General features: G+C 34.1%; 1 protein-coding gene across 4 annotated transcripts in view; it reads left to right on the plus strand.

Moving 5' to 3' along the window:
• LOC149067626 (nonsense-mediated mRNA decay factor SMG7-like) overlaps positions 1-26,223 on the plus strand; it is a 267,121-nt gene that overhangs the window by 119,131 nt on the left and 121,767 nt on the right. For all 4 annotated transcript variants that reach the window (XM_089252529.1, XM_089252530.1, XM_089252532.1 and 1 more), the window contains exons 11-14: positions 3,055-3,211; positions 4,893-4,966; positions 6,205-6,271; positions 7,759-7,863. In XM_089252529.1, the coding sequence (XP_089108655.1) occupies positions 3,055-3,211; positions 4,893-4,966; positions 6,205-6,271; positions 7,759-7,863 (403 nt within the window). The remainder of the gene's footprint in view (positions 1-3,054; positions 3,212-4,892; positions 4,967-6,204; positions 6,272-7,758; positions 7,864-26,223) is intronic.

Consider the following 26,223-nt stretch of genomic DNA (forward strand, 5'->3'; position numbering starts at 1 on the left):
TGTGGGCGGGGTGCATGTGTTATGTAGCAGTAGTAGGTAGGGCCTCCAAAAAATGGCTCGGTGGTCCATGATGTTCTTAAGTCAGCCACCTCGTTGGGCAATTTGCCTGTTGTGGCGTTGTATATGTATTTGTACGCAGAATTTTTTTAAGAGGGGTTTTCAATTTTTTTTTTCTCAGGGGTTTTAAGTTTTTCCCTCCAAAATAAAACTATAATCTCGGCTTGGGGGGGGGGGTTAGAACCCCAAACCCCCCCCCCTTTTCATACACCAATGACTTCCTTACATTAAGCTATAAAATAATTAAATTGCAAAATTTGTTTTTTGTTAAAATGTAAGAAATATTTTTAGATAAGTTAATATGAAAAATAGTGTTAATTACATTAATAATTATTTTAATTAATTATTAGAGGATTGAATGATTTTTCAGAAATATAATATTTTTAATATAAATGTTATTTAAACCAAATAAAATCTGGTTTAAGCCCAAAAAACCCAGTTTTTTAACCGAACATGAGGTCATTTTTAGCTATTTTTAATTCCTCCCCTCATGCAGCCAAAGTAAGCAAAACTGACTCCTCTTCCTTGGCAGCAAAATTAAGCTCAACCGCCACCTCCTACCACATACATACATCTCTGATACTGATAGGATCAGAGCGGGGCATTGGGGCTAATGTGCTCTGTCTCAACCCCGAGACAGAAATTTATTTTTGTAAAAAATTTAAAATATCAAATAAAATAATTTTATATGTTAGTGTAATGAATTTCTGTTAATTGCAATGCTATGTGAAAACTAATAACTCAAAATTTCTCTTTAAGAAGTCCTTAAGAGTCTCTTTAAGAGTGCCCCTCCTCCAAAGCTTGTATCCCCTTTGAAGGTTCATCCTGCGTATGTGCTTGATTGGAATTGCCTTCTGAGAATATAAATAGTAAGTCTGACCACCACTAAAAACTGTCACTGCTATAATGAACTTTGCCTTGTATGCCCTAGAATCATTTTTGATGTGATTGTAGACTGAATGTCAGAAATCTGCCATGGGACTGCAAAGATATCTTCCAGCCTAGCTTTCCAGCAGAGTCTGGAACATTTTATTACACATGATTAGAAACTGAACACATTATATTTTTAGCTTATATAATGTTTAATTACTAATGGCATGGTATCATGGTATATAATGGTAATAAAGATAGTAAAGATGCCATTAAGAATGTTTCATATTTTCATAAAAGGTGGTTTTTGGCGACATAACCATCATTCAAACCCTTCCTCCACCATCAAGAGTTAGCAAATCCGAAACCTCCTTCTTCCTTTGATGCTGATGTAATACTTGAATGGTCCCTTATCTGCGATTCCAAAAAGCGGCATCTACTATACACATATTATTAATATTAATATATAAGGTTAATAAAAATATTTCATTTGATTTATGAAAACTGCCAAGTAGACACCTAGGTCCCATATTGGTTGTTACAATGAAGTTAATTTATAAACACTACAATTGTCATACAATATAAAATATAATTACAGTATTTAGTAATTTTGGAGAAAAAAATCATGAAAGAATCAAAATATACATACACACATATAATGCATAAGATATATATGCATAAAATACAATATAATGATGCAATGGGCAGGGGGTGCCTTATTACTTATATAAAAAAATATAAATCAACATGAGATTATATAATATGATTTGAAACAATACAGCAGAGTTGACAGCAAGGGAATTTTAAATGAGAACTTAACCAGTTGGAGCAGGAAGTCAATCTAGCAAAGAAGGGAGTGTGAATTTGAGGACGAAATCGAAAGTAATTTTCAATATTAACTATTTGTAATAAGTATTGTTTAAGAAGTTTTTTGAAAATCGATAATGTGGATGGCTATATGAGATCATTTGGAAGGCTATTATAAAATTTAGGAATGAGGAAGCTAAAATGTGTTTTTGAGAATATTTTTATGAACTGAAGGTGGAGAGTATAGGAAATTATGTCTATTGTATGTTCATGATGAATTCAAAGGTAAAGAGAACTGTTTTTTCTTTATTATAAGTATGGATCTAAAAAAAATATAAATGCCTTAAGGGTAGGATATTTTGGTGTAGAAAAAGTTTATTTGAGGGAGTGATGTGATTTCCCATCATCCGATGCGTCCCAGTCATCCACTGTTTGGACAAATTTAAGCTGAGATGGTTTATGGTTACTTTGAAAATTTGATCTTTTTCTTTTTTTCCTGAATGTATTTCGAAGACTGGAACATCAGGGCCTATTATGTTCAGATAACCTTTGCATAAAGAATTCAAGATCAGTGTTACTCAATTTAAAAAAAAAATTAAACATTGTGTTTTTAAAATCTCACAAACTCTTTTATTTTATTCTTTTTTTTTTATTTGTCATTTATTTTTGACTCATTGACATATTGCCCCCCCCCCATGCCAGAATCAGGAATGTGCCATGTCTTTGGAAAATAAAGAATGTGGGAAATGACACTTGTATGTTTACTCTCTACCCATGTTACTTTATGTATGTGTGGAAGTTATTTTCCTAAAATGTTGATGTTGTAATACATGTTTCAATAGGAGATACACATTCACATTTCAGGCACAACTTAGATAGTAAAACAAGGTATTCTATGCCTTGTATAATGGTATGATAAAAAAAAAGGAGGAATATTTGCACATTTATGCTTTTGGTGTGCAGGGGACGATATATTTTGGATGCAAAATTTCTGAAATGATTTATATTCATCAAAAGTTTTGTTATTCTGTAAATTGTACAGTCAACGCTTGTTAAAACAACCAAAAGGATAAGTCCCAAATGTTTTCATATAGTGGCTGACCTATATGTTTTTCCTTTTGATATAATGTGACCTTCCAATCTAACGTCTGTTTTCGGTGGCAGAACGATGGGGTCGTTACAGCGAGTGTCGACTGTATTAATATTATTATCCTCAGATCTATTTCATATGTAAATTTTCCAAGTTTCATCACTTAATTCTTTTTGTTCAAGAAGCAAATTTGTTGAATGAAGTATCATAATTCATTATTTTTTTCACAGGGAATCTCTTGTATGCATTCTTATTTCCACTTCATGCATCACTAGAGCCCATTCAAACAGCCACTTATTACACATTACCTGCTGTGAAGATAATCATTGATTGGATTGTAGAAGATACGAATGTCATACAACACGAATCTCCTATTTCAAAACCTCAGTATTTTTTTACATATTTTATATTTTTGTATTCTTATTTGTGATTCATAAGTATGCACTCACAAATGAGTGCTTTCAAATCTTGAAATAATTTAAATTAATTATTGTCAGAAGCAAATTTTGTAGCTCTGTAAGGTGCATTCACATAATCAGCTCTAGGGCTGTTTGTGGGGTAATGGGTAAATACACCTGACTTTTGCTTTTCTTTTATACCTATGCACTAACTGATTGCAACCACAGCTTTCCATCACACAAGATCCTGGAGGTGTGGTGCAAGTCTCTTTTATGTGCGGATGCAAATCAGATACTTGCAATCTTTTCCTTTTGTCTTGTAATAAATTATATTGCTATGTCTGGTACGCATTACCTGGATGTTCAGCAATTCACTCAAGGCCAATACATAGCATGTGTGTAGTAAACAAGCCTTTTGAATGCCCTTAGCAATGCCATTAATAATTAATTTCAAATTTGGACTTGAATAGCATAGATGTTTTTTAGCATATTGGTAATATTGTTTTTTTTTTAATTGAAAAAAAAACAAAAATTAACAGATTTAACATTCATTCATCTGTATGGGATTATTACTAGGTTTGTGATTAATAAATATTCAAAATAATTTTCTCAATTTACTGCAATTTTTTGGAATTAGTACTGCATTAACTTTTTTAATCAGTTTTGCTACCTCTAATTGAACAAAAAACTACAATTTGGAGCCAATTGTTTCAAACGGCTATGGTTTCATGTGTCTACTCATCTGAATTCAAACCCAGAACTATCAAACTGGAAGCTAGTGTCTCTGCATTGTGCACTTACATTTGTGGAAAAATCATTTTCTCAAATTGCAATTCACTTTCACTGATATAGTGCACAAGTTTGCATTTTGAAAAAAAAATGATTCCACACAAAAAAAGACAAAAGTACCAAGTAAAATAATAAGCTTATATAACAACTCATTAATTCAAATATCACTTTTCAATTATCCATAAATTGATTATAAAAAATAATTAATAGCTCAGCAATAATACTAATGTAAGCAAGTATCTTCTTCATTCAAATATTTGTTTGTTTGATATAGTTATGTTGTGTGATATTTGTGTCACAGTAGTGTAATAGATGTTCCAAAAGTAAATACATTTTTACTGTAGCTTCTTGGCAACATTGTAGTTGTTATTGTATATCTATGCTACTTTCTGTCAATCACTGACTTTTAACAAACTCCACTACAAGCAAACCATATTTTCAATTTGAATTGGTCATTTGAAATGTGAAATTAATCTACAAAGGAAGTGGAGAATTATGTATTGCATTATATGATTTTCAGTGACACAGATTCATTACGTGATACATTATACAGTGATATAATATTTTATTGTTGCGGTATATAGTATTGTTATGGCATTGACTAACAGTAGAGCATCTTGCCAGTTTCAGATTAACTACCCTATTAATTTGAGTATTCAACTATCATAAATTTGTCAAATATACTATTTAAGTTTGAAGATTTGCCAGTAAAACAAAATAATGTGTGAATTGCCATAAGAAAATAAAAATCATTGTTGAAACCATAAAAATTCATAAAAGCCAACTGGGTAAGCAATTATGAATTCACGTGAACATAAAGTTTTATTAATGGAAACACATAAAATTTTAATATCATACACTTTTTCCTTTTTGATTTACAGGTTATTGCATGCCTTGTGTAAGATGTTGAATGATTTGGATGTAGTATCTAAAACTTCTTTAGATCATGAAAAATGTGAGTTCATTTGGAAATATATTTCTGCATACATTTTTTACACTGTTTCCGCTATCAAGGAAAAGTTGTGAAAATAAGAAAAAGGTCACTGAAGTCGAGAAAAAGTCACGGCAATGAGAAAGAGGTTGATAGTTTTCTGAGAGGTTGAATTAAAATAATTATTTTAAATAATCCAAATGAAATAATTTTTTGAAGGTTTCAGATGAGATGTAAATTCATGTAAAAGGGTCAACATGTTTTCTGGAGCAAAAAATTCTCTGGACTAAGAATCCCTTTCATCACTTAAGGTTTCATCAGTGCTGATAACAGTAACAACTAGGTATTTGAATGTGTGTATTATATGTTGCTGCCGTTTTATAGGATTACTTCTTTTCTGATAGTGATTAGGTTTGTGTATGCAGATTATAAGTAAGAATAATGACATACATAATTATAAGTAAGAATAATGACATACATAATTATAAGTAAGAATAATGACATACATAATTATAAGTAAGAATAATGACATACATAATTATAAGTAAGAATAATGACATACATAATTATAAGTAAGAATAATGACATACATAATTATAAGTAAGAATAATGACATACATAATTATAAGTAAGAATAATGACATACATAATTATAAGTAAGAATAATGACATACATAATTATAAGTAAGAATAATGACATACATAATTATAAGTAAGAATAATGACATACATAATTATAAGTAAGAATAATGACATACATAATTATAAGTAGGAATAAGTAACATACCTCGATTACTAAAAACTCAGATTATCAGAAAAATTAGAAGAAATGGTGGTTTTATATAGAAAAAAAAAAGCACACATATTGCAAAAATTACATACATGGAAGCCATTTACCATTTTTATGAAGCTTAGGACAAAAAAAAAAGAAATTATTTGCTAAAATAATTATTCTAATTTTTTTTCTCTGTACCATCATAGTTAATGTTGCCAATTTTCTCACAATCTGTTGAAAACTGGAGCTGCCAAATTCTCATTAAACTGAAATTACTCACAAATCATGTACTTTGACCTGTTTTTTTTTCCTTCCAACGTATTTGCCTGGTCATGAGGATTTGCCATCCAAAGATTTGTTATTTTGACTTTCCATTTTACTTATTTTTTTAATGTGACTTCTATCCATTTTTCAGTGAGATTGAAATATATTTAATATCACTTGTATTTGCATTTTTCTGTCATCTCAATTTTCTTGTTTATTTCAGTTGAAGATATTCCCCTTCCAGAAGATTGGGATCTACAATGTTTCTTGCCTTTAAAAATGAGCCAAAGGTACTTAATTTGTTTTTCATTTCTTACTTCAATCATAAGCATCCTATATGGCAGTTGTTCTCAACCTTTGGAAGCCCGGGGCCTAGTTGAATTATTTTTTTTGAGCAGAAGGCCTGGTCATAAACATGACTAATGGGAAATAAATGGATAACAATGAGATGATGAATCACTCATAGCTTGATTCGGCTGATGCCAAGGCCCGGTGGTTGAGAAACACTGCTATATGGTATGTAATATATTGGCAACATACAGAACTATGAATTAAAAAGATGAATCAACATTTTTAATACAGTGGAACTTAGATTAACGCGCTTAATTCATTCCGCCAATGTGCTCGTTATTCTAATCAAACTTCTCCTTAGGGAATAAGGGAAACTGGCATAATTCGTTCCATAATTATTCATTCACATAAAATGACTAATAAAAATGGCATTCAATCAATAATACAACACAATAATAATAAAATATATGTAATATAAATAACACCATAAATAAACATACAATACGATAATGTTTACAAACATTATTGACTATTAACTTACTTTAAACGACGAGAGAGAGAGGAGGACTATTGTTTAGGTGGCGGATTTACAGACTCTGTTGTTTGCAAACTAATCATTTTTGCGTGACTCAAAAAGAGTCTTATCCAATGACACTATTGCTTTTGCTTCCTTTTTAGGATTTCTGGGAAATGGGAAATTCCAGTGTTTGTTGGATAGATTCATTGCTCGCACACTGCTACAGCTTTATTTGGGTGGTTCTTTTCTACAGAGTTTTACACAGATTTCCACATTCTACACACCTCTCTAATCTTATTTTATGTGAGGGACATCTCCTTACTTCTCTCTTCCTCAGAAGATAACGCCCATTAACTCTTGCTGGTGCATGCAGAAGAGATCTGTCACTTCATCTACCATCAACTCCTAGACATTTTTCACCACTAGTTCTTGAATGCCATCCTCATGCTCCTCTAGTCCATGGTCTTCCTCAGGCGCACAATTTCTTCGACAAGTAGTGGCTCCCATTCATGAGCTAGCCCCCTCAAAGTCACATTCAGTAATACAAATCAGCCTACAGTTTTCTCCAAGCAGAACTTGAAGAAAACTTCATGCGCACGTACGCATGACTATTTGCTACATCTAGTTTTGTAATCTTTATATCGTAAATATTCACACTCGCACGTGTGTTAATTTTGCGAGTGAGGAGGTACACTTACCGGAGACTTTAGGGAAGCATATTATCCGTAGTTACATAACATATGTGGGCGAAAGCAAAAAATCATCAGCTCAGTTATGATAATGTGAAAATAAATAAACAAAGCGCAAAATTTTTGCTCGTAATGCGAATCATTGCTCATTAACCAAATCTAAATTTCTTCAAAATTTTTGCTCATTATGCGAATTGCTCATTAACCAAAGTTCCACTGGAAATATTTTATTTTTTTTGGATTGTTTGTATTTTTCATTTTGTTTTTTTTATTTTTTGAGAAATCTGAAATTCAGTATCAGCTCTGAAACACCAAGTGATACAGAATGTACATGGCTACGAGCATCCAGATTGTGTCAGTCTGGTGAAATGTTGGCGAAGAAAGGGTAATATTTCATATTTATTTTTGTTTCGTTTTTTTGAAAAGCGTCATTTTATTCACAAGTCGTGTAAGCATTGAGAGGGCCCAAGCTTGATCCCCGTAGGATGAACGGTAGTAGTTTCCTGAAGTCTATTTCTCAGGTTTTGCAATTTCATGTGCAAATTCCACTTATTAAAAAGTCTTCCCACTGAGAGCCTTCCAAAACCATGTCATTACAGAACACAAAAATTCAGGCATATGCCACTTCCAGCTTGTTAGACAGATGGCAGTACTTCCTGCAGTACTTCCTTTCACATGAGAAACACACATAAATATCTTTAGACACACATACTCTCATCAACATTAAAACTATAACACCAAGAAGGAAAATTTGAAGAACAATTGAAATTAAATAATGGATAGATATGATAATATTATGAAAATGTGTGTGGCAAAAAAAAAAATTTAATCAACTCAATTTATTCAGTATCCAGTATGATCACCTCATGCTGCAATTCATTTTTGTCATATTAGTCATTTCTAATTTCCACTTAGAGGGTTAATGATTGCCAGGAAAATGTTTTGCCACACTGCATTCACTTTGGCACACATATAAACCATCATAATTACTTGTATTTTCTCTTGCAATTGCTAACCAATGACAACTCAGAGGTGCTTGCTGGGGGACAAGTCTAAAGGCGCTGCAGATCATGGTAATACATTTAGTCCATATAAACTCTCCTGAGTAGTACAAGCAACATACCGCCTAGTGTTATCTTTTTTAAAAAAAGGGCACTGGGTTAGGGAGCTTCAGTTACCATACATAATGTCACCGTGTACCATAATTCCAGTTATACTACATTTCCTCTTCAAGGTATGTTCATGTTTTCTCTCTAGTCCAGTGATTCCTAAAGTGGGCAATGGAAAAGTCCAGGGGGCAGTGGAAGCTATGGGTTTAGTATAGGATCTTATGGGTTAGCTTGAGTTGGGGAGTGTATGAGAAGAAAAAAAAATTGAAGATGGGGCGATGGAACAAAATGTTGGGAAGTTTGCCCTTGTTAACACTCTAGGCCAGTGATTCCCAACATGAACGTTAACGCCCCCAGGGGGCAATGGAATGTTCCAGAGGGGCGATAGAAGCTATGGATATAACATATAATTCTATGGGTTAGATTGCGTTGGGGCGATGAGAGAAAAAAATTTCGGAAGAAGGGGGACGGTGGGGTAAAAAAGGTTGGGAAACTATACTGTAGGACAATGTTGAGCTATATTCTGAGACAAGGGCAAGTCTGATCAATGAAGAAGTCTATTTCAACCTCCATCACCTTATCTTCTGCACCATATTACCATTTGAATGCAGTGGTATGAGGTCCATGAAACCCTGGTAGCTGGACATTTATCCCATAGTCCAGTGGCATGCAAACCCCTTCTGACAGTTTATGAAGACATGATTGGGATTCCTAGACTTGAAATGTATCCTATAATTTCACCATCAGTAATGGAAGGATAAGTGCATGCCAACCTTCTTTGATGAACTGTCCATTCTGAAGTTTGCCTTTGTGAACCTCTTGCTGTGATTAGTTTGTTGTTGTTTTTGCAATCACCTGAATGCACAACATTTGATAATACTGCCATCCCATCCTAGCATTGCAATCTGCTCTGGAGTGATGAACCACCATCCTTCTATTCAAGGGTTCTGTCTTTCTCAGTTTGTGACAAGTGGTGATAACAGATATGTTGAAAGACACTGAGCTGGTGGTGATAATGGATATGTTGAAAGCACACTAAACTTTATGAACAAATCCACAAATTTGCTATAGCACTATTAAAAATGCAAAGTTTCTTATGGCTATAAAATTTTACTTTTGTTCAGGCTTTTATACTGTTAGAGATTCTCTGAATCTCAAGACTATCAACAATTGAAGCTTCTCACTCTTGCCACAAATAACAGCTATAGGCTTAAACATTTGATCATTTGCATATTGTTGACACATCTACAGATTCTGTCATTTGCATAATTCTAATATTTTTCTTTCTTGATGATTATAATTTAATGTTGAGGAGCGTAACGTTAATAAAATTTATAAAACACATTTGTAAGAAGAAAATCATGTCTAGCATTTTAGTATACAGGATGCATAGGTAACAGGGCATATGGTATTTTACTGCCGGACTGTTGATTTAATGAAAAATGGAAGAAAGATGGAAAAAAATAGAGTTAAAAAATGCGGGTAAAATTTTTAACCAGTATTTAACACTGTTTTTTCCCCAACTTTTCTCCATTTTTTTAATTCAAGTATCTCGGTGAATATTACCCTTAGAAATGTGGAATTTTTTTTTATTGTTGGTATCAGGAGAGACATGGCAACAACTTTGTAATTGAGTTTTTGAGCACAGTATGTTCATATAAAAAGTTAATATTTTTATTTTAATTGCTATACATAACCCCTTGCAATGTGTATGATATATCTGAGTACTACATGCTATTTTGATATTTTTTCTAATTGGAAGTATGGCTCTAGAAGTACCACTCACCAGTAAAACACCATATGCCCTGTTACTTATTCACCTTTTATATATGTATGGGTGATTCTTACGAAACTAGTCTAAATTGTGTCCCCAGAAGTTTAGGCTTAAAATATTCGGCACAGAATTTTTTTTTTTATCACTTTCTTTTTATATTCCCGTTTCTAATATATGTCACTACTCTATTTCTAATTTTTTCATCGATAGATTTTTTAAATTTGCTTGACCAAATTTTCATTTGTTAAAGAAATGTCCTTCTTCTGGCTGTCCCCAGCCCATTTTTCAAATTTTAAAATGATAGAATATATTTTAGTTTTAAGATAGAAAACTTTGTCTAAATAATATATGCTTTTGGGACCAGTATACTTTCATATTTCATGTTTTTCATAATTTAATCAATTAACTATTTTTTATCAACATTTCACAATAAAATGAAAATTTTCCTCATTTACATTTGGAAAACACTAGGTTCAATTCCCCCAGTTTGCCACCTATGAAATTTTGTGTTGGAAAGGTCGAGAGAGGGAGAGAGAGAGAGAGAGAAAAACAAGCAAGCAGCTTTCACTTGAACTTCCTTTTAAATCAATTATAATTGTAAATTGCTTCACAAATCAGATTCATTCCAGTAAAAAGAGACGTGTTTTTATTAAATGTCCTCCTCTTGTGTGTGGGGCTACTTTTTTGTGAGAAATATATAATTGAAAATTATTTTCAATTTACATCATGTTTCAGTTTAGAGACCTCTATTATTTCTGAAAAGCATGTTTTCAACCTGCTTAGTTTTTGATCAGTGTTGAAAAAAATGTAAAAATATCTTTCTCCTTGCAATAAGTATACAGAAAGAAGATTTGATCATAAGTCAAGGGTGAAAAAATAAACAAAATCCAAATTTCTTGGTTGCATCATCAAGCTGCAGTAATGTTTCATCCAAGAATGCTTTGAAAAAAATGCAACTCATGCTCTAGCAGAACAGAAATAAATTAGGAATCTTTTGTTCCTAATAAAATTGATGAAAAAATGAGAGAGAAACACGAATCAAAATGCAACCAAAATTACCAAAAATTGTGCAGAGTATCAGTGCTTGTCAAAGTTGAAAATAAAATACCAGAATATATATATATATGCAATATGTTACGAGTATCACACATCAATATCAAGTCAAATGATGAAATAGGCAAAATGCCATGTCGGATTTGACTATATCTTAGCATGGTTAAGCTCAAATGAATTTTTGTCACAATTAATTTTGAACAAACTTCACAGCTGACTATATTTTATTTATCAGCAGGTAAAGAAGTGTCCCTCATAATTTTTTTGAATTTTTTGGTTGACATTTATTTTTAATTTTTTTTTTACCAATTTTGTGAGAATAACCCATATATAAATAAAAACCCACATTTAATTTACTTGAACTATTCTGTAATTTACTTTGTTTGGAATTAAGACACTGAAACAGACACATAAATGTTTTTGTATTTATAAAATAGATGAATGCTATAATCAGAAACATTCTCTTCCATGTGCAAACCTTTTCCAAAAAAAACATTTAGTTTCATATTCAAAAAGACGTCACTCTCCCCTGTTAATACAACAAATACAGAAAACTGGCTCAATAAAGAGTTTCAGGGAAGGAAAATTCATCTCTGCCCTCATGAGGACATGAGGTGGTAGAGCACTCGTCTGGCAAATGTGAGACTGAGATTCATGTCCCAATAAGGGCAGAGATGAGACAATTTTCCTTCCTCGAAACACATATTTCTTCATTGAGATGGCTTTCCGTATCTGTTGCATTTAGCTTCATGTTTGTTTTCTTAGAATTCCTCTTTCATCACTGTTATTGTGCTGCTCTACATCACAAATTTCACAAAGCAAATTACAAAAAAATTTATATGCCCGTTCTGATTTACATACTTACTCTAAAAAACAATAGTACTTGTAAGTCCCTGTGGACATGAGGTCCTGGGTCTTGCCTAAAGGGGCCCCCATGCATTAAGATGGTCCTATTCTCATATGCAGTTCTTTATTCTGAAAGTAGTTATACCCACCATATCTCACTTATAAGTTTCATTTCTTCTTATTTGTACCACCTTTTTTTCACATCTTCTGAACCCTTAAATATGTAGCTTTGCATATATGCAAAGGGTTCATTAATGCAGCCAGTTTGAAGATAAAATTTCAGAGAATTGCCTTTGCACATTAAGTGAGGACATATTCTTTCCATTTTATATTTTGAAATTGCGGTTAGATATCCCAATTAATGATAACTCTGTTTGTTGCAGAGCATGTGTGGCTGTGATTTTGCTAATTTGTTGAAATGGTTTTTTTTGGAATTTTTTTTCCACCTTAATGTTTACAATCCAAATTTTTCCTTACTATAGTTTGAATCACAAAAAAAGGTATATATTTGGAAAGTAATATTACTTCAATAAATTAATTTTATGTGTGATTTTTAAGGCTTTGCACGTCTTGAATAAGGCCCTGTAATAAGCAGTAAAATTTAAAATAGATTTTTTTGACCATCTGTCCTGGCATCCCTTATACTTACTTTTCACCTCTTTGCCCCCCCCCCCTTCCATAATAGTCCAAGACTGCTAAAGGACTAAATTAGCATGCAGGAATCATATCTGGTGTCATAAAATATGCTGTGATAAAAACCTTTAGGCTATATATTCAGTTGCAAAACCCCTCCAAGATGAGGAAGAATTATTATCTTACTTTAATAGCTTACCTCCAGGGGTTGTAAATTCTAACACAATTGACACGTTCAAAAAGAAATATGATAAATATATTGGGATAAATCGAGAAGCTGTCCATACTTAGATAAGACAACCATAATTTTTTATGGGCAGTATATTTATATTTTATCATAATTATTAGTTTTTTTATTGCTTGTATTGGGTTGCTGTATTTTTAATATAGTTTAAATATGTATTTCTGACATCAATATTTTTTATAGGCTTTTTTTTTCAGCCACCTCGTTGGGCATATTGTCTTTTGTGGCCTTTGTATTTTAAGTGTCTCCACTTATTTTGTGTGTTTCCTCTTTTTTTATATAATATTACAATAAACACTTTATGTGTAATGTTTCAGTATAAGGCATATAATGCAAGCTGACTAACATTAATTGTGAATTAAAACAATAAAAGAAACAAGTGTCAAAATTTAATATGCTATACAGGCTGTTATAAGTTGTTTGTCCATAGCACTATCTTTGCAACTGTTAACTTTAGAAGTATACTTCCAATTATAAATAATTTAAATGATGATTTCTTAAAATTTCATAACTTTTTGAGTGGTGTTACACATTTTTAAAAAAAAAGTAAAATTTAATTTTTTATACTGGGGCCATTCAAGTATTACGTAAGCAGATTTTCAGCCATTTTTGACCCCCCCCCCTTGTCAGCAAAAGTCAGCAAAACACTGACCCCCCCACCTCCTCCCCTCCCCTGTCAGCAAAATTTCGTCAGCAACTTAGAATATTTCATATCTTCAAAAAGGAAGGGTTGATGACGTAAGCAACCTTCAAACCTCCCTTCCCCCCTCCTTGTCATCAAAAGTCAGCAAATCCGAACCCCCCCCCCCCCGATGCTGACGTAATACTTGAATGACCCCACAGAATGTCATGTTAAAACTTCGATTTAGTTAAATGTAGAACCTGCTTTCAGGAGTCCTTCAGAAAAAAATGAATATTTTTGAAATCAATATATAAAATATGTGGAATTGGTTTTGTTTTAGCAATGTATTGTTTTATTGGCAACTTTGTTTTGACTTGAAAATTTCTACTTTAAGGATCATATATAAATAGAACAAAATTGATTTACATTTTAGCGTTTATTTTTTTATTTGGATTATTTCATTATTTTGCTATTATTTTTTATATTTAATCATTTATTGCATTTGTTTTCAATATATCATTTTTATTTATAAATTAATAAAAAAATGAGTGTGATGGAAACTGAAAACATAATCTGCTGTTTACAGAGCATTAATTTTCAAATTGTGGGTTAAAAATTATTCACATCAGTTCGTATGCAAAGCTGCAAGCATGTTAGAATCACAATTGGTACACAATCCAGTTCTGTTGCAGAAATTGTTCAGCAGGCTTGTGTTATTATAGCTTGTTTACATGGAAAATGAAAAATTACAGTATTTTACTGATAATAGGGAAAAATCCCTGAAACTTATTTACACAGCACTGCAGTTTTTCTCAATTTTCTGTGCAAAGGATTATGGGAAAGGAGGTATGAACCCACATAAATCCACCAAGAAAGTGGGTAAAACTTTTGTATCTGCTTTTTTTCCCAAGCAGGTTGGTATCCACCATACAGACACCCCCTTTCACCTCAACCTGTCCATTTAATAAGAGCTTATAGAGTAGTGGTTCTCTTTTTTTTTTTTTTTTTTTGCCCATGGCCCCCTTTCAACCATCTCTCATTCCTGTGCCCCCCCCCTGCAATATCATGATTAATTTCCTATCTCCCCCCCCCCACGTTTTTCCGTTAGAAAAGATAGTTATTCAAATGCTTGTTTGAAGTATAACCATGTTTGAGAGTTTAATTTTTAATTTATGAAAATAATTGAAAAAGCAAAATAAACATAATACAATACAGTAAATAAATACAATAAGTTATTATCAATTAATATAAACTTTGCACATGAAGACGGCATGATGTTATCAAGTTGCTTTACTCAATGAAATTTGTGTTATTTACAAACTAATTTGTGTTACAAATTAGTTTTTCTTGGGTAAATGTTTAGTTTTATTCAGAATTATCAGTTGTAGCTTTCAAATTGCGCCTTCTTACCGATGATAAAAATCACAGAAAGTGGTGGCAAGCAGTTTTATTACTTTTATTCTCTTCATGCAAATAAAAGTAGTAATGAGGAAGTAGCCACACAATTTAGTCACAATTGAAAGTTAAAAGTTTAATCTTTCAATTATAGTGTGTATATTAAGGATATAGGTTCATGTTGTGGCTTTTACTTTGAATTAAAAAATTAAGTGAGAAATTCTAGAACCTTTGTTTGAACCATTTATTTCAGAGAAATCATGTACACAGTGACTGAACTGTTCATTTAGGAAAGAAAGAGTTTAAATAATTTGTGAACATATAATGATTTATTATCAGAATTTCAAACCCATCGAAAATTATAAATAGATTTCAAATAAAAAAATTATTGGTTTATTGACTTAATTTTGATACTGTGATATTTACATTCATCACGTAAATCTGATGTTTCATTGGAGGACAAGCTACCTATAAGTGGCTTTTTGGTTTATATCTTTATAGAAAGGAAATAAAAGAAAAGATAGGAAAAAAAAGAAGGCAAAGGTTGTGCGTAAATGCCTCCAAATTCCACTTGTGCACAATCTGCACCGCAGCGAGACCCCATTTATAAGTATCTCAATTACACAAATTTCACATTTATGACACATTTGACTTCAGTCACGATTAATCCCTATACTTTTCAACATTCAAATATTTCTTCATTTACGCAATGCACAATTTCAATTACTTCACATTTTCACTTTGACTCAAACTCCAAATCTTTGGAATCTATGGACAGCATTTCCAACTATCAAATCTGTGCAATTTTTGCAGATTGTGAAAATGCATTGCTGAAGTTATTTTTCATGCGCATTATCAACACGAAACTTCAGGTTAATAAGATATGAAGAGACTCATTAAGCCAATTATGGACATTTCAAAGTGAATGCGTATATGAGAATTTATTGCAGTTTTCTGAGAAATCAGCAGACGCAGTGAGTCTCAAACAAGCAGATTTAAATTGTTTGAAGTGTGGCCACACTTCCTTTTAGAATTTTTTTCTAATTTCTAGAACATTGTTCTTTCAGGGTAGGAAAAGTGGATTGAAATTATTTGGGGTGCTGCAGGCCTGTTAACTAATAGGAAACATGTACAATATTGGATAAAAACCTTCAAAGAGTTGCTGGTGGTGTCACTGTTAGAGGAAGTCTCAATACATTATCTACTTTGATTAGATATACCGGTTGTTTCAAAAAGAATCACCTGATTTGAAATGCATATATTACGAAAAATATTGAACGTAGATGCTTAAGATTAATTTTATATTACATGGCTAATCAAAGTTTTGTTACAAACCAAATTAAAGGTGATCAATATGTCTATACAATAGTGAAAATCATCCCAAACTTTTGCGAGCATGTTTGCATACACTGCGAGTAGATTTCTGTGGACTATACGAGTAAAACTGTCGGATGCGCTCCCCATTTTCATCTGACATGCGGGGGCAGCCAGGGGCTTTCCCTCCACACAGACAACCCATGTCTTGGAATTGCTTACACCATCGTCTAATGCTCTGAGTGGTAGGAAGTTCAACACCAGGGTATTGTCAACGAAAAGCACGATGAACAATTGTTACAGACTCCACTTCACGAAACTTAGAACACAAAATGATTTCTGTTGTGCAGTCACCATCTTGACAAACACTGAAGTGGTGGCCGAAGGAAGAGCGTTAGTGTTACCTGTCGGCAACTGTATGAAACTCGAAATTTCCCTCTTTCTACCTATACATTAATCGATCAAAACAGATTGAAAGCTGAATAGTTATGATTTTTTTTAAATTGGACAATTCTTTTTGAAACACCCTGTAGAAACCAATCAGCAAACCGAACAATGATATGACCTTCTGAAATATGTTTAAAATTGTGTTTCTCTTGCTAAATTGAAAGGAACATATATGAATACTTGAGATCGATTAATGTTATGCCAATTACATTTTCTTAAGTTATACAGCAATATAGTTTTAAAAAATTACATTTTGTGGGTATTTTTTTATCTTTTATGGTTTTTACATTACAAAGTTTAACATGTAGTTAAAACAACTAAATTGTGTGTTGTGATATTTTTAGATACTGTTTTTGGGGAGGGGGCTAATTTTCAAAGAAGTTTCAGTTGCACAATTTTTGCATTTATATGAAGTTTTGATGCAGCCACTTGAACAACATATAAGTATAATAGTTTACTAACTAGCAAATACTAAATGTGTTTAAATATTAAATGATGCATATGTATAATGCAATGAAGATGGCTACAAAACCATTGGCCTATACAAAGGGGGGGGGCAAGATTATAGTGTTATTTGGCAGGAAAAAACTTAACCCCCCCTCATCCTTCAGAAGAAAAATATTTTGAAATCCCCTTTTGTCCTGAGAAAATCCTGTGTAAACCTATGGCTATGACCAAGGGCGTAGCGAGGGGGGGGGGACTTGGGGGGTCTGGTCCCCCCCCCCCCCCGAAATGTGAGAAAATGACCGAAAAAAGGGAAAAAGATGGCCAAATCCATTGTTCTGTCACTTTGGTCCCCCCCCCCAAAATGAAAGTGGTCCCCCCCCCCCCCGAACGAAATTTCTGGCTACGCCCCTGGCTATGACAAAGGCCATCCAGTATTTTAGGGCTTCAAGGTTTATGTTTTGAATTTTGACATACCACACCTATGTATTTTGCATAGCTGAATATTTTGTGTTTAAGTATAGAGATGAATAGAGTTACTGAATTATTATCAAGCTCTACACTAACTTATTTAGGCTGTGAGCAAACACATATTACAAATTTATCATTGCAATTCAGAAAAACAAAACTTACAACTTACAAATTTTTCCTATAGTAACCAAATAAGTTTTCAACTATTTCTGTTAAAGTCCTTATTCGATATTTTAAATCACAATTGAGAAAGGAGCAATACAAAAAAGTCTTACCTTCTTTTAGATTGTAAAATATGATGCCAGATTCAATAAAGTGACATGGCATATTATATATACATTTGTCTCAAAACCTTACAATTATGTAACACTAGCTTATGACAAATTGGATACACACAAAAAAATCATTATAAGCTTGTTTTCATCATAGTCTTTAGAAGTCTCTAAAGTCAGTTTTTATGCCAAAAATCAGTAGAAAAAAATTTGATTCTGTTACGCTTGTTTTCACATGAGTGTCTTAAAATTTCTGATACTTCAAGTGCTAAATTTCATCTTTAACTACTCAAATTCTTATGGTAAGTGTTGAAATATCCTGCCAACTAATCAAAAGGTCTAAATTAATTTCTTTTTTCATTGACCCTGCCTTAAATATCATACTGGCTAGCTTCAGCATGGGGGTGGGGGGAAGGTTAACAAATATCCGAAAAAACAGGCAGTGTCTCATCCTTCTTTCTTTTGTTTTTCCAGTAATTATAGCACAACCCACACACACTATTTCATTTCAGCAGAGGCAACCCTTTCAGCAGAGGTATTTTTTATTAGTTTTGAGAGGGATTGGCACCCCTCTCAAAACTAATAAAAAATACCCCACAGCAATCATTCTTTATTAGATTTTCTCACCTGCAATAGAACACTCAGTGTCCTTCTGAGGATAGATTTATGCTACACTAGATGGCTATCTGTCTACTACACCAACCCTAGCCATTAATAACATGCAATTTATCGCCATTAATGAGATGGGTTGGAAATGAAGGTGCTGTCTATCGGTGGTCGCCTCAAGCTCGTTAGGAAAATTATCTTATCTATATCTTCCCTCGGGTTTGAACCTGGAACCGTGCCAGCAACCTTCATGGTGGTAGACAAGCATATCACCACCATGCCACTTGGGCACCGGCTATCTGTCTGTGATTGCTTAAAAATGATCTTATTCCCTCACTTGACAAACTTTTATTTTGCACCCCTCTACTTCTAGGATTACATATATAGTACTATGTGCACTCAAAAGAATGTCAATGAATGATCAACTAATCTTTGTCTGCCTTTTTAATGGCAGCCTCTTTGTATGAAAGTCTTGGAACACACACAATTTCCCATCTTTACAGTTGCTCCATGTTGCTGAAGCCTCTTTTATAGTTTGTGTCATGGCCTACTGTCAGCCGAAGTCATAAAACCACAGAGATTACATGCAACACTTTTTCCCTCCCACATGCCAATGTTACTTGAATAGGGAAAAAATTATTCTATGTATTTTGTTTGAAATTAAATGTTTTTGGTCACTCTTTTTACAAATATCTTTGTGTCCCCCTTATAAGCAGCCGTGGCTCCCTTTTAGTGAGATTTTCATCTGTGTCTCCGGAATATCACAGTGTGCCCCGTCAGTTGAGAACCACTGCTATAGAGCATAGTTCCAGCATATTTCTTGGTGTCACTTAAGAGAAGGCCCGAAAGATAAGAGTCTAAAGTTGAGAGTCACTCACAGTCATCTACAACTAGACTGTGCAGCAGGTCCTTACATATCAATCCACAGATTCTGAAATTTCTTTCAGCCAATTTGAAACAATTTGTCTCCTAGAAGGAGTAGCACCATCCCATTAAAATCATAAATACATTGCACAGGATTGATTAATTTGATGATTTTTGTCACACCACTGTCATTTTCTGCACACAAAGGCTAATTAGACAGAGACTAACTCTTCATTGGTGTGCAGTGGACAGGTTTGAATAATGTCTGGTTGAAGATTCTACAGGAAATGCTCACTGAAAAACCTTACTTATGATATTGTTTGGAAGACAGAGGGGTTAACATCATTCCAGTATTAATCACTGTAATGGTATATTGAACAATCTTGAGAAAAAAAAAAAATTGGGACTTATCAGTCCAAATAATGTTTCTCAAAAATTCAGGGTTGTCCTCTCACTAAAGTGCCCAAAGTTCCAAAAATCTAATATTTTTTGGAAATCTGATAGCAAAAGCACTTGATTTTGAATGCTGTATGTATACAAGTTGCAACTTCATACTAAATGTGATACTGATGAACATGATACATTTGAAATGGCTGATACTACCCTGATGTCTGAACTTGTATAAACTTAGAGTACTTGAGCACATTGATCTCTTCATGATTCCTCATATCGCTTATGTCTAGTTTTGCACCCTACAGAAAGGGGCAAATCCATTCCTTTTAGCCTAATAGCTAAGCAGCTAGTTTATTTTCTGAAAGATCGCTGTATGTATAGGAAGTGTTGGTGGACTCTGGCAACTTAGTTGTATTTCTTCTGGTTTTGCTGAGTATCATTTCATAGAGCTTGCTATTGCTGTATGAAGCCATTCCAACACTACATCACTCTTGTTTAACATTTTTGTAAGGGTAATGTGTGAAAACCCATTTATATATCATAGCAGAACATTCTAGAAAGAGCATCTCAATAATTCATGAGCGTGTTTAAAATTTTTAGATTGTTTTATAAAGCTGTGATATAGGTTGAACAGAAAAAAGTTACACGTGTAGAAACCATCAGGACTCTATCTCAGGACATGTGAGTATACATCTAGTTCTACCATCATCAAGATTGTTTGCACTTGTTGATAGGCATCTTATTGTATTATACAATAACTAAGAATATTATGGTTCAAGAATGTAAAAGCATTTAATTACACACAAAGTATACCATTAATAAAAATACTATGAAACTCTGCTAAGGTATTTGAAGAATAAATTCAAAATTTAAATAAAATTTACTCTTATTTCAGTTTTATCACTCACTGTGCTTGGTATATTGGGGATAAATACTTAAAACTTTAAAATCTTGCATAATTTTTTGTTAATGATATCTTAGAGCAGGCTGTACATTTTACTGATTTCTTTTAGTGCACAGGTCTGTGTAAAAAGTCAATTCTTTTGTGTATATGTTACGGTAAATGCCTGAAGAGTGATAAAACCTAGGTTTTACCAAATCGAGTTTGTAAAAGCCCAAAAAACGCTTGTACACGTATACATTTCAGACTTCTACCAAGTTGGTAAGAGCTGACAATAAGCAACTTTCATGAAAATTAGTAAAATAGCTAATTTTCGGATTTTCATAAATTTGAAAGCTTGTCATTTATTAATCACAACGATCCTGACGTAAAAAAATGATAATTAAACTACCTAATTAGTGATTCAAATTTGTAAAAATTAGTAAAATAGCTAATTTTTTAATTTTTATAAATTTGAAAGCTTGTCATTTAGTAATCACAATGATTCTGATGCTAATTAAAATCTTAATTAATTAACTAATTAGTCATTAAAATTCGTCAAAATTAGTGAAATTGCAAATTTTCTGATTTTCATAAATTTGAAAACTTGTCATTCATCAATCACACCGATCCTGATGCTAATTGAAATCATAAATAACCAATTAACTAGTCATTCAAGTTCATGAATTTTTCTAATTTCCTGCACGCCATCGAGTGCACATGTTCCAGATATTTTAATGATCATTGGCAGTAAACTGTAGTTACAGTTCATTTCAAGCTTTTTTCACCTTGGCAACCACCAAAACCAATCAGCAAATTTTGAAAAAAAATATGTTACTATATGGTTGTGATATCAATCGCAATAACTGGGATTTATGAATTCTGAAAATGATTGATTATGATTGCCTTGACAAATTTATTGAATTTAATTTATAATAATTTTGCCAGCTAATGTTTTTCGAATAGCCAAAAATCTTATTCTTGTTGATTATCTTTAAACGAATTTTCAATCAAAAATGGTTCAAAGAATTATCTACATCATTGTCATTGCTTAAGCAGCGTGGGTCCCAAGCGCAGTGAGTAGGAGTTGTTCCATTTTATATTCTGCAATTTTTGGAACTGCTAGAAATCCTGTATGAAAAAAAAAGCCAGCTAGATTCAGAACCACTTGTCTGAACTATCCTGTATGAATAACTTTTTACTCCTTTTTTCACAAAAATTGCTAAATTTTGTCGGACAGTTATCTACTCTACGGGAAGTTTTGAAGCTCTTTTAAAGTGTGCTTTACTATAGATATTTTGAAAGACCTCACGTGAGGCATTGTCTTATTAGCACTGTCCCCCTCCCAGGGGCGGCTCGAGCTTATCCACCGCCTGGGACCGTCGTGAGACAGTTTAGTTTTTTCCGAGGATGATGTCACTCTTTGCTGTCCATACGAAGGTTTTTTTAACAGCTGGCTGATGTGAAGATATATTTAGGAAAGAGAGAAATTTCATCTGCACTTGCGGGGAATCGAACCCACGTCCTTTCACTTTCCGGATGAACGCACTAGACTACAAAGGCAACGATTATCTCAATCTTTCCTTGGAGCTCGTGTGCACTGAACCGGACCATACATAGATGGTCAGACGCAAAACTGTATTAAATCTTGAGCTGCTTTGGTCGAACTAACTCGGGCCAAAGCTTGCAATTGCTCACCCTGTCACCAGATGATGACTTATCCAAGGATAATGTCACTCTCTGCTATCCATACGAAGGTTTTTAATAGCTGGCTGATGCCAAGATAAATCCAGGAGAAGAAAATACAACTGGCCTTGTGGGGAATTGAACCCACTTCCTCTCACTGGCCAGGTGAGCACACTAGACTACAAAGCCAATGAATTCTCTTTCCTTGCAGCTCGTGTGCTCTGAACGGGACTGTACATGGACAGCTATCAAAACTTTTGTAGCAGAGAGTGGCATCATTTTCAGATAAATTGCCATCTGGTGGCAATGTCTGAAATTGTGAGTTTTGGCCTGAGGTATGTCTGGCTGTCCATGTACAGCTGCATTCAGCACACACAGGCTCTAAGCAAAGAGGATTCGTTGGCTTTGTGGTCTACTACACTCACCTGGCAAGTGAGAGAACGTGGGTCCCCAAGGGAACTTGAATTTTCTCTCCTGGATTTATTTTTCAGCTGTCAAAACCTTCGTAGTAATAGCGGTGAGAGACATCATCTTCGGATATAATCAGACACTGCAAGTCGGAAAAAAAAAGTGTTAGCGGGAGGGAGGAACACCAAAACCATTCAAGCGCTCAGGGCCTTCAAACATCTTAATCCTGCCTTTTTAAGGCCCTACCCAAGCTCAGCTAGATGCTGTCTTTATAATCTCCTCTTTCCCTCCTAGAATGTGCCAATCTCAAATGGATGGACTTGAATTCTGTTTGGGACATTTTTGCAGTGGAACTGGGAGGTATGAGTAGGGTGACCATACATCCTGTATTTCCCAGGACATTCCCGTATTTTCACGTAATTTTAGCCATGCCAACCTTTTCATAAAAATGTTCCGGTTTTTTCACGTATTCTCAATGAAGCCAACTTTAATTTCAGTCTTTATTGAAATCAATGATTGAAATTGCTGTATTTTTAACTCATAAATTATGATAATAATGACTATAAATAAGAAAATTCATCTCACATATTTGTCATAATTTTATCATAACTTTTTAGCATTCAGTAAAAGAGTTTGTAAAGATGTCTCAGTTTTTATTTGGCAAACCACTCAAAGATATAACAAGATTTTTTGATTTCATCGATAACTGTTTCCATTATGATAGCTTGTCTACGGATTTGAAATGATACCAAACAAGCACAATACTTCTTTCGTTTTTAACGTTACATTTGTGCGAATCTAATTTTTCCATAATGAACAATATAAAAATAAAAACTAATCACAGGTGGAATTCCCTCGATGGATACTCTCGAATACCCTCCCTCCTTCATCAAGGAGTTTTTTTCAAAAGCATTTCCATAAATTCTGTAACTATGTAAGATTTTTCGTCGGCGGGCCACAACAAAAAGCTTTGAAGGCCACATGTGGCCAGTGGGCCATGTGTTGACAGCTCCTTGACTAAAGCCTCCGAAGAACACATGAAAAAAAAATGAATGAGTGGATAGTATAAGTGAGTAGACCGGAGTTGTGTTCAGTTTGAATGAATGAATGAGTATAAGTGAGCGTAAACATTCCAAAAGCAAAAGCTTCTGTTGGCATTTGCCCAGCTCTGACAAACTTTTAAAGTAGCCTATGGCTCAATCCAGGTCTTGTTTGGTATATGTTGAAAATTTGGAGACGATCGGCTTCCGGCACAACTTACTAGGTAGTAAATTTCCAGTGCCGATAGACCTGAGTTGTGCTCGGTTTAAAAAAAAGAAAGAATAAGCAGGCATGCACAAGTATATTTGATCTGTCTCAATATTAGAAAGGATTCGCTTTACTCTCTACCAACAGTAAAGTTTCACCACACAAAGAAGATTAAGTAGTTTTCAAGGGAGTATGCATGCGATACTTCAGAGATTTCAGGAAGAGCTGACACTAATTACCGATCAAAACCAGCTACAGCAGCATGCCATAAGCCTGATGAAAGTAATGAGCATCAACTGAAAGACAGTTTTAGGTTGTAAAAAACAACCCACTCACACCCTAAGGGTATCAAATGGTAGGCGGAGGAGCTCAAACGACGAAAAAAGGCAAGTGTGGGCCATTGAGAGAAAACTAAACCGTATGAAGAGGACTGGACAAGATATCCATGACACTATGGCTTCCTTTCAAAGGGCTCGAACACTTTTCAAACGAGCAATAATGCAAACCAAATGCAGCTCCTGGAATAGGCTCTGCACGCAAGCTGCTACAGCATATGGTATGCCCTATAAGGCAGTATTTTGGCCTAGGCAAACGCAGATGCAACTTTCAGTGCAGTCCAGCTCCACATCAAAAGATATAACAGAAACATCTGGCAAGCCTTTTTCCAGAGGTGTGTTTATCAATACCAATCCAGAACAACCATTTGAGCTGCTCTCTTGCATAGCCACCATTTGAGGAACATGAGGTCTTGGGAATAATACAGGGTGATTCAGAAAACATGGGAAAAACTTTAAGAACTGAAATTTTATACCAATACAAACAATTGTCATCAAAGAATGCATGATCTAACATGTAGCGAAAAAGCGCTAGTGCCTTTCCAAACGGCTGCTTCAAAAACGTTAAAACGGCATTCCTGTTGAAATTTATTGGAATAAAAAAAACACCATGCATGCAAATGTAATCTGGGGAAGAAGAAACCATACGCAAATCTGCATCACAGTGAATAAAAGGCGCGAACTCAGTATTACTAAAGTGCGCAATTATCCCGTATGTTACAACTGTTAGAACGGTTGCACGCTGGCATAAATTTACAATGCTGAGTCCGCGCCTTCTTTCACTGTGACACAGATTTGCGTACTGTTTCTTTTTCTTCCCCAGGTTACATTTGCATGCATGGTGTTCTTTTTTTCCAGATCAATTTCAACAGGAATGCTGTTTTTTAATGTTTGCAGAGTGTCCGTTTCCATTTCATGTTAGACCATGCATTCTTTGATGACAATTGTTTGTATTGGTGTGTGCTACCACCTCTTAAAGTTTTTCCCATCATTTCTGAATCACCCTGTAGATGGACTTAACCCAAAAAAAGCAGTAGGGCCAGACAATCTCACCAATCGCATAGTACAAGCCATTGTACGTGCCAATATTAACTATTCCAAAAATTTCTTTAGTCACTGCTTACAACTTTGTACTTCCCCCCCCCCTCCCCCCAGCATTCAAACCTGGAAGGCTGGTTCTTATTACCAAGAGTGGACTTAACCAACTCGATTCGTGATTTACGCTGACTTCCAATTTGGGAAAGGTGCTAGAAAAACTTCTTATACAAAGATTCTCCTACTATGTTGAACGGAACGGCTTCCCTCATCTTTTCAATTTGGTTTTCGTATGGATCGCTCAACATATGATGCCCTTCATCATCTAATGCAGTGATTCCCAACGTGGACATTAACGCAACCTGGGGGGGGGGGCAATGGAATGTTCCAGGGGGATGTGGAAGCTACGGGTATAGCATAGGATTCTACGGGTTAGATTGTGTTGGGGGCGATAGGAGAAAAAAATTCTCAAGTAGGGGGTGATGGGACAAAAAAGGGTTGGGAAACTACGATCTAATGGAACAGATTGAGACTAGGAAGGAAGAAACATTCTACTCACAGCCGTTATCTCCCTCGACATTAAGAGAGCTTTCAATTGTGTGTGTCATGAGGAAATAGCTAATAACCTTCGAATTATGTCTATTCCTCTTCAGCTAAAAAAAATTT

The sequence above is a fragment of the Pholcus phalangioides genome, unplaced genomic scaffold (genome assembly GCF_987345545.1).
Source record: "Pholcus phalangioides strain wild (caught in Gottingen) unplaced genomic scaffold, Ppha-v1.0 ptg000029l_1, whole genome shotgun sequence".
Classification (NCBI taxonomy): domain Eukaryota; kingdom Metazoa; phylum Arthropoda; class Arachnida; order Araneae; family Pholcidae; genus Pholcus; species Pholcus phalangioides.